The sequence below is a fragment of the Cotesia glomerata genome, linkage group LG6 (assembly GCF_020080835.1).
Source record: "Cotesia glomerata isolate CgM1 linkage group LG6, MPM_Cglom_v2.3, whole genome shotgun sequence".
NCBI classification, from domain to species: Eukaryota; Metazoa; Arthropoda; class Insecta; order Hymenoptera; family Braconidae; genus Cotesia; species Cotesia glomerata.
The window spans coordinates 22616823-22631845 of NC_058163.1; the positions used below are offsets into that span (position 1 = coordinate 22616823).

At 26.7% G+C, this 15023-nt stretch overlaps 1 protein-coding gene across 8 annotated transcripts in view; it reads right to left on the reverse strand.

Annotated features, from left to right (window-relative positions):
- LOC123267630 (transcription factor AP-2-epsilon) overlaps positions 1–15023 on the reverse strand; it is a 160815-nt gene that overhangs the window by 51275 nt on the left and 94517 nt on the right. For 2 of the 8 annotated variants that reach the window (XM_044732351.1, XM_044732349.1), the window contains exon 1: positions 13572–14201. The exons of 5 other annotated variants lie outside the window; for them this stretch is intronic. In XM_044732351.1, coding sequence (XP_044588286.1) covers positions 13572–13853 — 282 coding nt within the window. In that variant the 5' untranslated portion in view covers positions 13854–14201. Of the gene's footprint in view, positions 1–1060; positions 1836–13571; positions 14202–15023 lie in introns of those variants that run through there. One more of the 8 variants, XM_044732352.1, reaches the window with a different exon arrangement.

Sequence of the window (15023 nt, forward strand, 5' to 3'; positions counted from 1 at the left end):
TTAATAGTAATTATTATTATGTAGGCTCGACTTTTTTTATTATTATTTTTAACCGCAATAAATTATTTTTAATGTTATTAATTTCTTGTTTACATTAATTTTATTTAAAAATTATTTTTTTAAGTAATTTTTTATTAAATATAAAAAAAAACTGAGCCAAAAAAATTTTTTTACAAAATTTTGTAAAACTAGTTTTCATAAAAATATTTTTTCAAGGTATAAAAATTTTTGTTATTTTACGGTTAATTATTAAATGAAAAAAATATTAAATTAATAAATGAATAAGTAACAAATTTATTTAATATTAATTAAATTTTTTAAAAAATTTTATTATAAAAATTTTAAAATTATACTTCACACATTTAAAAAAAAAAGAAAAAAATTAACTTGATCTAAAAAAATTCTTAAAGTAATTTTGAAGAAATTTTATCCCAAAAAAAAATTACAAAAATTCTTCAAGAAAAAATGTAATTTTGTAATGAATTAAAAATATAAATTTATTTAAAATTTAAATCCATTTTATTATAGAAAAATTCAATAAAACTAACTACAAAAAAATCCTTATTTTACACTTTCAGAATTTCAAAATAATTAATAATTTTTTAAATCTAAAACATTAATTTTGAAACTTTTGTCTAAAGTAAAATTAGATCCTAGCTTAATTATAAAATTTACATAAAAACCTACACTGATAGAAGGATTTGTTTATAGTTAAAAAGATTTCTTAATATTTAACAAATCATTTATTAGAAGCCATTTGTTAGTCCTTAACAAATATTTGTTAGTATTTAAAAAGATTTATTAATATTTAATAAATGAAAATCAGATTTATTATATACAAACAAATCATTTTAAATACTAAGAAATATTTGTTTAATACTAAAAAATGGTCTGTAATAAATGATTTGTTAACTATTAACAAATATTATTTAATACAAATAAATCCTTCTATCAGTGTAAAATTTAATTCTACTTTCGTAAAAATAAATCTAAACCAACTTTCCAAAATAAATGAAAAAATCTCCGAATAGCTCTCTACTCTTTAAAACTAAAAATTTACCTCAACTTCCATGACAGTGGTCATGTCAACATGAGGCGCGTAACAAAGCGCGAGTTTGTCAGCTGTCGGCGCCTCTGTGCGCGGCGGAAACATTTCGAGGATCTCCAGCTTGACGTTTTATTTTATAATAAATCCAAACTTTCGAGCCTCTTACTTGTACCAATTGTAAACAAATCACAGGCCACAGAACTCCCACTCTTAAGAATTAAATTCGTGTTGATTTACCACCAACAATATCAATTAATAATTAGTAAAAAAAAATTATTTAACCACTGAAAAAAGTATAAGCTTCCTAGCGAGTATTTTCCACATGGTCACTCTAGTCCTACTCATCAGCACTTAAAAATTAACAAGCAAGATTTATATTAGTACGGTCACACGAGATTCCGTGAGCCTTGTGAGACTTTTTGAGCTTGATGCGAGCGTTATTACCACTGTTATCATTATCACCACTCATCATTATTTTATAGTCTTATTCCAGCGCCGTAGGGATTACAAGTATCTATTATATTTATTTATAATTATTGCCTAAGGTTAATAATAATATAAATGATTAGCCGAACCCGCGGCTGATATTTATCAATTTCAAAAAGTACATTTTAAAGATCAAAATTTAATTTTATTGCACTGGAATTAAAATTAATATAAATAAAAATATAAATTATAATGAATAATTGGAGCCACAGATGGAGTTATGACCAATGGAGGCTACAAGATACAAGATACAAGATAATATAACATTACCGCGATCGCGCAATGACTGCGACACCACGTGGAGTGCTGGATCAGTAAGCACTAGATCCGAAGAAACCGGGACCGGGGGTCGGGGATAGGAGGAGTTCCCCTCCGTGGACCACTTATTACGGTGTTAGGTCTCGCGCGCGCAGTCAATCGTCGCGAGGAAGTCGGATGGGGCTCACGGGGACGCCCCTCCGACGAATAGCGACTAAGTACTTTGTTTTACTGATTACGATATGTAATATATAATATATACTGGATGGTACTAACACGGAGACTCTATGTACTTATACTACACACACGTGCAAAGCAACATGTGTGCAGTCGGTAGGAATGGCCAGTCGCGGATTTATTCGCGGTTATGCCTCTACAGTTTGTGTTTCTCTTACTCTCACTTTTACTTGTTGCTTGTTCATAGTGAGAAATTATTTATTTTATTCGGGAATCATAAGCGGGGTTGTTTTTTATTTTTTTTTTATTAAATAAGTAAAAAAATTAACTCTCAAGAAGAATTCTTGAATTAAGAAAATTATTTTTTTTGGAGCTTCTTGTCCTGATTTGAATAAAAAAATTCTTGAATTAGAATTTTATTTTATTTTATTAATTTCAAGAATTTTTTTATTTTTTTTTAGTGCAAAATAAATTTTTTTGGCTAAAAAAAATTTATTTTGGATCAAATTAAATTTTTTTCAACTAAAAAAATTTATTCGAGAAAAGAAATTTTTTTTGCATACTTAAAGTAGAATTTTTGATAATTTGTTTATTTTAATTTTGTAAAAAATAAAATTATCAATTTTTTTGGCTCAAAAAAAATTTATTTTGGATAAAATTAAATTTTTTTCAACTAAAAAAATTTATTCGAGAAAAAAAATTTTTTTTTGCATACTTAAAGGTGAATTTTTAAGAATTTGTTTATTTTAATTTTGTAAAAATAAAATTATTAATTTTTTTGGCTCAGAAAAAAAATTTATTTTGGATAAAATAAAATTTTTTTTAAACTAAAAAAATTTATTTGAGAAAAAAAATTTTTTTTTGCATACTTAAAGGTGAATTTTTAATAATTTTTTTATTTTAATTTTGTAAAAATAAAATTATCAATTTTTTTGGCTCAAAAAAAAATTTATTTTGGATAAAATTAAAGTTTTTCAATTAAAAAATTTATATTCGAGAAAAGAAATTTTTTTTGCATTCTTAAAGGTGAATTTTTAAGAATTTGTTTATTTTAATTTTGTAAAAATAAAATTATCAATTTTTTTGGCTCAGAAAAAAAATTTATTTTGGATAAAATTAAATTTTTTTCAATTAAAAAAATTTATTTTGGATAAAGTTAAATTTTTTTCAACTAAAAAAATTTATTCAAGAAAAGAAATTTTTTTACATACTTAAAAGTGAATTTTTAATAATTTGATTATTTTAATTTCATAAAAATAAAATTATATTATTTAAATTGTACTTGAAAATAAATTTTTTATTACACGTGTTTTTGATCTTCATAAAGATATTTTGTAACTACAATAGCTTGAGTAATTATTAGACAAATAACTATGACGAACTTGTCATTAGAGTAATTATAACTGTTTGAGGAATTTAAGTTCAAGTTATTAACTGAGTAACGGTGATAAGACGTCATTGCCTAAAAAGAATTTTTTTATAATTAACTGTTTTGTAATTCTGATAGTTGATAATGATTCGAAAAAAATGTTATTCACAATTGTTTTATTAGGAATTTTTTTTTTATTTAAAAACTAAAATTTTCAATAAATTTTTTAGGAAATTATTCTTATTTTTTAGATAAAAAAAATTAATTAAAAAAATAATTATGAAAAATGAGTCACCAAAAAAAGAAAAAACAATTATTTAAAGTGACTCAAAAAAGTAATTTATACTTGAAAATAATAAAAATGAGCGTGTCTTAATCATAAACAAAAAAGCCAAGGCACATCATCAATGATCGACGTACCGTTAGTTTAAAGTTAAATTCAAGTGTAGGCCTCTTAATATTCTCAAGCCCGTCTTAGCACTTTATACTCGCCTCAAAATTAATAGCTAATGTCTAAAACTATTCCCAGAGACTCACACTCTTACCGAATAATTTCATTCATAGTTACGGACTCACCTAAGAGTAGAACAAATTACAATAATTTATTTTTTCCATCTTGAAATTAAATCTCTCGAGATAAAACGAGAGCCAGTACACCGAAAAAACAAACGTTAATATTAAATAAATCCATAAATTAATTAATTAATAATTAGTGAGCGGAAATTGGGCTCGACTGGTCTTGAGCAAATGTGGAGCGACGTATGCATAAAAGCATAATGAGCAATTGGCGTTTAAATCTCGTCATAATAATCGAAGATGGTCCTCTTCAAGTAAAGTTAAGTAGGATAAGGGCGTACAGTGGTTACCGTTCGGTGCGGATGCTTCCAGTGGAATGTCGTTTAGCGACTTCCCTCTCCTTACATTACATATGTGTAAAAAGATATATAAATACATATACAGCTGCACAATACCAAATTCATCTACACATACATACTTTATACGTGAATTCAATGCATGTGTGTGGCTCGTTATCTTTTTGTTAAAACTTCCACGATTGCACTCGATATTTACCCAGTGGACCTTAACTTCGCGGTGATCTCGGGCCGAGCTTGGGCTAATAAAACTGCGGTTTTAAACGAGGGACGAAGTAACTCTCGTTCTTATTCTCGAGAAGATAAATAATAATGTTATTCTTTTATTTAAAAAAAATGTTTAAGTTTTTGGTCTTGTAGAGGAACCCGCAAAAAGTTAACGACCCATGCCCAAATTACGATGACGGAAATCAGGTCCATTTAATTTGTTAACATTTGATGTGATGTGAACTAATTTTTTTTTTTTAAATTCAGGGAGAAATTGAATAATAAAAATCATCATCTAGTTATTATAGAGTTTTTTTTTAATTTAACTCGATAGGAATTAATACTACTTAGGTTATTAAATAAAAAATCATTATTGAAGTATCTATCAACCCTGTCATTTTATTTATAATTATTTATATTAATAACAGCTGTCTAATTTTATTTTATAGATATCGATGTTATTAACAGAATAAGCAAAATTTTGTGGCCGGTGTATTTATATTATAAAATGGATTTTTATTGTTAAATTTGGTATCGTTGAAAAAGTCTTAGAGTTGTGGCTTTTCATGGTTTTATATCATTCTCACCAATAGCCAATTTATGATGATAAGTATTTAGGCTGCATTCGAAAATGCTCTATCTTAGATACATAATTAAGATATGACCTTGTATCTTGAGAACTATTGACATTTTTAGAGATATAAGCTCATCCCGATGTTACATTCACCGAGACCTTTCATTTGAGTACCTACATCATTTTTTTATATATTTATATATATTATATATATGTATATATGAAAAATATATCAAAATGCATGTGGGTACTCAAATAAAAGCTCTGGATGAGTGTAACAATGGGGTGAGCTTATATCTTTAAGAATATCAATAATTAAGAAATGACCTTGTATCTTGTGAACTATTGACATTTTTAAAGATATAAGCTCATTCCGATGTTACATTCATCGAGACCTTTCATTTGAGTACCCACATCAATATTTCATATATTTATATATATTATATATATATGTATATGTATATATGAAAAATATATCAAAATGCATGTGGGTACTCAAATTAAAGCTCTTGATGAGTGTAATATCGGGATGAGCTTATATCTTTAAAAATATCAATATTTAAGAAAGTACAGAGTAATTTAACAAAAGTCATCATTTAATGAAGCAAAATTTTATTTATTTATAGTTCACAAGTCACGGCAGTCACATAGTAACTGCAATATTGTTTATCAGAATTAACTCATTTAATTTAAAATCTACAATTGAAAATTTTACTATAAACTTTATAATCTCGAAAAAGATATTTATAATAGGAATAATTGAAAGATGACAACAGTTATCATCACAAAGTATAATAGTTATCATCTAAGTCAATTTAAATTTCATATAAAAACTCATGATCCTCGACAGTAATCGTTACCATCCTCAATAATAACTATTACGATTAAAATGATAAATATTAAAATATTTAATCACAAAAAATTCTATTAAATGATTATTAATTCTAATTACAAAATTATAAAATTAATTATTTCAACACTAGACAAATGTTACTATTACCTTAAATAATTAACCCTAAAAATTTCGTATTGTAAATCGTATAATTTAATTTTGTTCGTGTATAAATTTATCATGTTAATTATAATGAGTGATCGCTATCAATTATAATTACAAGTGTTCTTTAAGCCTTCACTCATGCCTACATTGTAACTAAATAGCATGTAAGTAATATACTCTGGAGTAATAAGTAGTTGACTAATAGAAAGTACTTAACTCTTGAAGTGTATCGCGACATTTAATTGCCACTGTTTACTGTTATTACGCTATCTTACATCGGTTTATATCGTTGTAATTGTTTTATTATATTATTACAAAGATTACTTTTATTAGATTTATTAGAATATTGCTACTTATACGTTAGCATTTTTTCTTCAGGTGAAGATGACCCGCGACCCGCGAGCTTGTAAACTCAAATCGTGGGAACGTCCGATAATTAGACCGTCGAATCGCTGACGTTAAATTCCGGTATAAACATTATTACACGTACGCTATCTGCCATAAAGGTACTCAGCGCTACTCGGCTTTCAAATCACTTGATACTTTTTCTATGATTTTTTATTTTGTTTTATTATATTTTATATTACGCGACTATTCACTTTTATAATAACTTTTTCTATAGATTATTATATTAGACTTTATTGTTATTATAAATTGAAAGTTTTAAAAAATTTAATGCTTTATGTTTAAAAGATTACATTATTATTGATTCAAAATTTTATGACAAAAGAAAAAATAATAATAGTAAAATTTTAAATCAGATTAATTTATTTTTATTGAATAATTAAATAAATAGATTATATTTTCGTTTTTTGTTCTTTAGTGTTAAATAATAAATCCGCAATAACAATTATTTAAATTAATTACCGTATAAATTAAATTTATGTACTTAATTACTCAATTTGCATAATATAAATATTCATAAAGCACCAAAGTGATGTTGATAAATTTGTTTTTAAATTTCAATCTCAGGATCATTTTACAAAATAAATAAATATATATCTACAATATATAAAATATATAAATGACACCGTATCTTATTAATTTATTATTATTATTAATAAACATCTGCAAGTGAGAGTCTTATGATTTACGACCAAAGTCGTCTATTTTCCCCTTACCAATAATTATTTATTATAATTATAATCATTACAGGTACGGTAAAAGGTAAATTTATAAAAAATTATGTGTTATATGTTATATATTATATATTATATATTAAGTAACAGGTTATTATTTGAGGAGAATAATTAAAGCCTGAGATTTGTGGCAAATACTGAAATAACAACAATAATAATAATAAAAAAAATAATAATAATAATAAATAAGGAAGAAAGTTTAGTCTCTGCAAAGAGAGTTTAGCAACATGTATTGGTATTGGTGTCATGTGACAAACGATTATTTCGAAATGGCCCGTCTAAGTTAAAGTTAACGTGCTCGGTGCTCAATCCATCCATCAATCTGCTTGTGTCCTGATCAATGTTACTTTACGTGAGATATATCTGTATCTATCATACACTCAATAGGTATATTATACTTGTACTCATATATTTATAGATTTATACTTGTACTTATACGCACAATCTAGTACAGAAGACAAGACAAGACTAGAACTATTACTATTACTAGTTTAGTTACCGGTATAGAAGATTTAACGAGAGAGTTTAAGCGAGATAAAATCGTTAAAGTGAGTTTAATTTGCCCAAGGCATTTTGTTATTGCTCTATATATGTATATTCCTCATAGATGAACTATGAAATATTTCCATACGCGTGAAAGCTCCGGAGATGCTTTGCAATTATTATGTGTGATTTACTTTTCTAAACATGTTTGTTGCGCCTGCATATATTGAGTATATATAAATGTTTATTTGAAGTTTTGAGAGTATAATGTAACATAACATGTCAATTGGGATATCGAGAGATCAAGTTTGTACAGTGATTGACAATTGATTTGAACGGTTGGTCGTGTCGTGTGTTTTATTATTGTTTTAACATAAAGGAAAGCTGAATTGCTGACCGGCTAATTGATGGAGTTTTTGTCCGACTCCGATTGTTCAGTTTTTATTGCCGAGTAATTTTAGAGAAAGCTTTTATGGGCCTTTTTGGTGAGAGTATTTCGGAAAAATGTGAAATTAAGATTGATGGATTGCGTTGGGTTTTAATTTTTATCTTTTTTGAGAAGAATTTTTAACTGGGTAGATACATTTTTTTGCTTCATTCAAGACTTGGAATTTATTTGAAATGTTTTTTTTTGGCTCCAAATTTTTTTATGTTGATTTTAATAATCTATATTATTAAGAGAATAAGAAAAATTTTATCTCCAGGATAGTCATATGATAAAATCGGTTTTTTAGCGAAATTTAGTGTCACTGCAAGGGTCTTGATTGGAATTTGTGAATTTACAAGGTTTCATATTATTCTCATCGATAGTCAATTTATGATGATAAGTATTTACTTTATCTCTAGATACATAATTAAGAAATGACCTTGTATCTTGTAAACTATTGACATTTTTAAAGATATAAGCTCATCCCGATGTTACACTTATCGAGACCTTTCATTTGAGTACCCACATCAATTTTTCATATAGTTACATATATATATATGTATATATGAAAAATATATCAAAATGCATGTGGGTACTCAAATGAAAGGTCTCGATGAGTGTAACATCGAGATGAGCTTATATCTTTAAAAACGTCAATAGTAAAGAAAGTACAGAGCACTTTAGCAAATATCTTGTAAACTATTGACATTTTTAAATATATAAGCTCATCCCGATGTTACACTCATCAAGACCTTTCATTTGAGTACCCACATCAATTTTTCATATATTTTATATATTTATATATATGTATATATGAAAAATATATCAAAATGCATGTGGGTACTCAAATGAAAGCTCTTGATGAGTGTAAAGTCGAGATGAGCTTATATCTTTAAAATCATCAAAAATTAAGAAAATACAGTGCAATTTTATAAAAATCATTATTTAATAAAACAAAACTTTATTTATTTGTAGTTCACAATTCACGGCAGTCACATAGTGACTGCAAGGTTGCTAGTACTTTTATTATTAAAACTAAAAAATAATTGATTTTTTATTGAAATTTAATTTTTTTTTTTCAACATAATAATTTTTTCATCATAAAAATTTCTAGTAACTTTTCTCAGCAAACTTTTAAAAAATTTTTGAACCTACCGCTGACCTTTAAAAGCAATAATTTCACAATAAAAAATAATTTCTCATTACCCAGAAAGCAATCGATCAATTATACACAATAAAAAATAAAAAATAAAAAATGTACGTGAAATAGAGTTATTTCGCAATGAATTTATCGATTATATTTCTGAATGTAATTATCTGAGAGATCTCGATGTCGACGTGGAACCATCAGATCGTTTTTGAGAGAGGCGTAACTCGATAGGTCGACCTACTTATTTTGACATTGACGAGGATGTTTGAAGCTTCGAGTGCGTATTTAATCCACCTTAAGTTTCTCTAACACGCCGTTAGAAAATACACACACATTCTCACATCCACCTTTTTTAATTATAATTATACATGACTTAAATTTTAGTTTCAATTTTTTCTTACAAGTTACACGCCAAACCCTCGACAAAAAATTCAAACTACTCATATTAGTCAGAATACACATTATGATTATTACACATTAGAAATTAGAGACTAAACTCAAGCACTACACGCTAGCGGTATAATATATATAAATATATTTTATCCGGGTAGCGACAATTATGAAAACACTCTCCTTACAAAACTGTTATGTGAGTTGAGCATTTTGCGGCTATTGGATGCTGACGTTTGATTTTTAATTTTATTTGATAATAAGTACCCGAATAAAAATTAACATTTACGCGGATAATAAACCGGAAAATGTAAATAACAAAATAGCTTCTGCAGAAGTATAAATATTAATGCACGCGATGGAAAAATAGTAAATAAAAGTGCAGACGTAAAGCGGCTGAACGCTGTTAAAAGTTTATGACACTTTTTTTTTTACTTAAATTTAATGTTTATTAACATTTACGTGGCTAGATGTAGAAACTTTTTCAGGCCCTCTGAGCCTAGCACAAATACACTTTGCAAACACGCGGATAATGCCGGCTTTTATGTCGTTGTCATTATGTTTAGCTGCACGCTGCGCGACTCTGACTTTACTTGATGCTTAGTTTGTTTTTTCATAACATTATATTATTTTTACATTTTTTAAATTATTATCCTTTTTATTTTTCTCATATAATTTTGCGGGTTTAAGGATTTAATTGACGTACTTTCGAATTTATCGCTGTAACAAATAATTTTTTTTTCTTGCAGCTTTTTAATGACTTTTTTTTTAATCGGAAAATTTATAGAATATTTTTAAAATTTTGGGGAATATTTTATTTTATTTATTTAAATAATTTATTGCGCTTTCGTCAAAATTAAAAAAATTTTTTTTTTATAAAAAATTTACACGTTAAATTTTTAAAGAATTTATTCTAATTAAAAAAAAATAATTTATATTTTTTACTCCGAAAAATAAGAAAAAAAAATTATTTATTAACAATTTACTCATCTAAAATTTTTTAATTATTTTTTTAAGCACAAAAAAATTTTTGTTTTAATTAAGCAATTTTTTTAACTTAAAAAATCAAGTACAATTAAAATTTTTACTCGAATAAAAAAAATGAAAAAATAATTTATATTTTTTACTCCAAAAAGTAAGAAAAAAAATTATTTATTAACAATTTACTCATCTAAAATTTATTATTTTTTTAAGCCAAAAAAAAATTTTTTTTAAATTAAGCAATTTTTTTAACTTAAAAAAATCAAGTACAATTAAAATTTTTACTCAAATAAAAAAAAAAGAATATAACATAAAGCTGAAATGAAAGATGAGTTTCTTGACATAAAAATGAAAACATACTGGCAGATATAATCGCACATACTCCATCGATATTATTATGATTATGATAGTTGATACATTGCCTATTGTAGCGGTAAATAAACGATCAGTTAACATTCTTAAAGAGTGAATCCTCCTGCAATATAAGATAATGATAATAATAAAGATTAAATTGATGTTAAGTGTTTATGCCGGTGTTCTTTGTCTGTAATGATCAGGCTCAAGATGAAGATGAGAAATTAATACCGATCTTCACAAAGAGGTGAGCTAATTTAAGCCTCCCGCTCGGTTTTTCTTCTTCTTCTTCAGAGCTAACTGTTGTGCTAAAATCTGGATTAGGATGTTTGCTGGATTACGAGTTAATTACTCAGACGCGACCGTGAAAACGAGTGTGCAGGTAATTGCCAGATGCATTATTACTATTACTATTACTATTATTGTGGTATAGGTTCTGTAATAGTTATCCTCAGAAAACAGCGTGAAAGATTCGTGCTAAGGCTGCGGTTTTACTCTGCACATTGGCCACGCGCTGCTTGCGGGCATTCCAGTCACTACTTTTCAACGACTTATTTTAATAATAAATTTTATTTATCTAGACATTATATTTTATTTTATTTAATAGTATATTATTTATTTCGATGTTAAATTATGTGGAAGTTGAAAGTTTTTATCATTGATCCTGATAAGTAATTAAATAAATTTTATTTAATTACTGATTATTCTTTAAAAAATTATTTTTATCCTATCTAACATTTTTTAGTAAAAAGAATTATATCTAATAATTTTATAGGGTTTTAATAAATTATTTTAAGCATAGATACAATTTTTTTAAGTATTTCTTCAGACGTATAAATTTTTGTTTGGCATTTATACAAGAATTCCAGATCTTAATCTTTAAGTATTTTTTTTTTTAAAAGGAATCTTTAAATATTTCGTGAAAAAAATTTTAAACGCCATTTATTTTGTATAAATTTAAAATCATTATAGATTAAAGAATAATAAACAAAATATTTATTAATAATAAATTTGTAATGGCTAAATTTTTGCCGATTTTTTTTTAAACATATTTTAATTATACACTGGAAAAAAAGTTAACTTAATTCAAGAGAAAAATTATTGAACCAAAAATATAATTTTGAAGAGGGTAATTGTCTTGAATCAAGACGAAAAATTCTTGAATCAAGTAAAATTTCCTTAAATCAAGAAAAATTTCCTTAAATCAAAAATTTTTCTACTCAAATCAAGAATATCAAGTTCTTCAAAATTATATACTTGATTCAAGAACATTTTTTTTTCTGTGCATCTAGAATTAATACAAAAATTGGTCTATTAAAAATATATTTTTTTTGATAAGAAATTTCACTTATTGCAACAAAATTAATTCTCTTGCTTGAAGAAATACGTATTTTGATCCAAGAAAATTTATTTAAGTCAAGAAAATCTTGTTGGTTTGAGAAAATTCAGCCTCTTGCTCCAAAAAATTTAGTTCTTGATAGAAGTAAATTTTCTTGTCTTGAGAAAATTTCTCTCTTGTTCCAAAAAATTAAATATAAAGATAGAAGTAAATTTTCATTAATATTTTTACTGATTAACATGTCAAATGGGAAGATCAAATAATATTTCATCATTTTTTTTCATTCAATATGTATAATTACACGCTAAAATAATATAAAATGGGTATCAAATATTCAAGAGAAAAATTTTCTCAAGGTGAGAAAATTTTTTTGTCAGCTGAAGTAGGTGGCGCTGCTTCCCGAAAGTATCTAAAAATCTTGATCAAATATAAAAATTTATTGTATCAAGTATTTACGATAATTTGAATTGAGAAAAAATGACTTCCACCAAGAATAGAATTTCAAGAAAAATTTTTACTTCGACACATCTTCGTCTTCCTTCAGGCACCCGAAAATTTTCTTGAGCCAAGAATTTTGTTCTCCAGTCAAGAAAATTTTTTTTCTGTGTATATAAAAAATTGTTTACCTATATTTTTAGCAAAAATCTATATAAAATAAATATATGTGCTAATAAATTTTTTTATGTCGTAAACATATAAATTGACCCAATCTACAGAATTTTTCTTCTATCACAAAAATTTAAAAAATTTATAATTAATACCAATCTAATTCTAAGCTATTGCAAACCTCGCTTTTAAACTAATGAAATTCCAAAACTTTCTTCAAAAAAATGTCCAACCATTAAATTTTCTCATAAAAAAAAAAAAAACAAATTAAAAAACGCTAGAACGTAAATGAACAAAACCCGTTTAGAGGTCACTTAGCACAAATTTATTCATCATTCTTATTCCATAATCAATAAAAAACAACTCTCACACGGCTTCTCGGAGACATGAGTAAGACACATCATGACTAACGGCGTCTCCTTCCTATATATATAAACATACGTTTATATACTTCTATATAAAGGTGTGACTCAAACTGTTAAACGGTTAGCACCCCGAGGGTGACTGGGGAACCCTCTGGACCTGGACAGTTACCTCGTAAAAACCGATCGGCATAGTTTCGTCTGCCCAAGGCAAGATGTGTCTCCTCAGTCCCAATCCCACCTGACATCCGAACCTACCGGACATAATCATACAACATAACAGGTTTTAAGCATACCTCTCTATTTTCCCATCATAACAACAATCAATTATCAATTATTAATATTCACTTACATCATCCCTCAATTCTCCACTTTCTTCTAGCACAAACGCAACGTCATTATTATTACTGCTGCTGTCATTTTCGTCATCATCATCATCAACATTATCATTTTGATTTTGACTCTGATCTTCGATAGGAGAGCCGGCGAGTTTCCTAAAACTCCCATCGCGCTTCCGCTTATTTTGTCCGCCGATTCTGATCTCCCTCGGTAGCATATTGTCGGGGATTTCCGTCTCGGAACTCCTCGGAGAGGACTCTTCTAACGGCGACATGTTCCTGTTCTTACCCGACATCAATCAGGAGTTATTAAAGGTCAATTATCTCCAGGTCAGACAAATTAACATACTGACATTGATTAATATCTTGATAATGAAACGCAATCTTGATTTTTAAATTACTTTATTATTAGCCAATTAGAAACTCGACACTTGTCATCCAGCGACACATTTTTAGGCACTCACTTATTTTATCACGTGGTAGTTTGGTCCGCGGGTTAATTATTATTTTACTTCTAACTTCTGTCAAACGCTTGAAACGGCAATAACAACAATAATAATTATAGTAATAATGATAATGGAGAAAGATTGTATTGGTCGACCTGACAGAGACCACGTTGGCGCGCGCGACTCTCGAGAATGGCCTAGAGGCGAAAAGAGGAGAACTCTTAGCCCAAGGCAGGATCACCAGCAGGAAGAGGAGGAGGGAAATCTTATAACCTGAGCAAGTGTTTAACTCCTTGACCACTCGCTCCTCGCAGCTCTGGTATCGCTCAGCCGCTTACTACCAGCTGGTCCCCTCCAGAATCTTGGAGAATTATTTTTATGATGTGAAGATAATAGACAGGTTATAATTTTCTAGAATTAAAAAAAAAAAATTTTCTTCAATTTTAATGTCATTTAAGAAAATTTTTTTTTTAGTTTTCAATTATTTATATCAAAGTATTTATCAAGAAAAAAATTTTAGGTTAATTTCTGAGGGTTAAAAAAATTATTTTAATTTTATTATTTAAATTCTGGAACATAACTCTTTTCTAAGGAGAATATTTAGCGATCATACGCCATCTATAGGAAATTTTCAATATTATCTTTGATCAAAAAATTATTTATCGGCATATTTGACCATAGAACATTTTTTTATGGGTATTATTTATAATTCTGAATAGATAAAAAAAAATCTTCAAGATTAAAATTATTATTAAAAAATTGAAAAGTAAATTTTTTTGTTTCAAATTTTAACCTAAAATTTATCATTTTTTAAGCAATAAAAACTAAAAACACCTTAGTCCAATTACACGTTACATCAACTACAGGATTTTCAGTCAAATTAGAAAATTTAGAGATGATTTTGAAGATAATAAACAGATTATGATTTTTTGGAATTAAAAAATAATTTTTTTTTCAATTTTAATGCCATTTTAAAAAAAAATTTTTTTAGTATTAAATTATTTTTTATATAAACGTGTT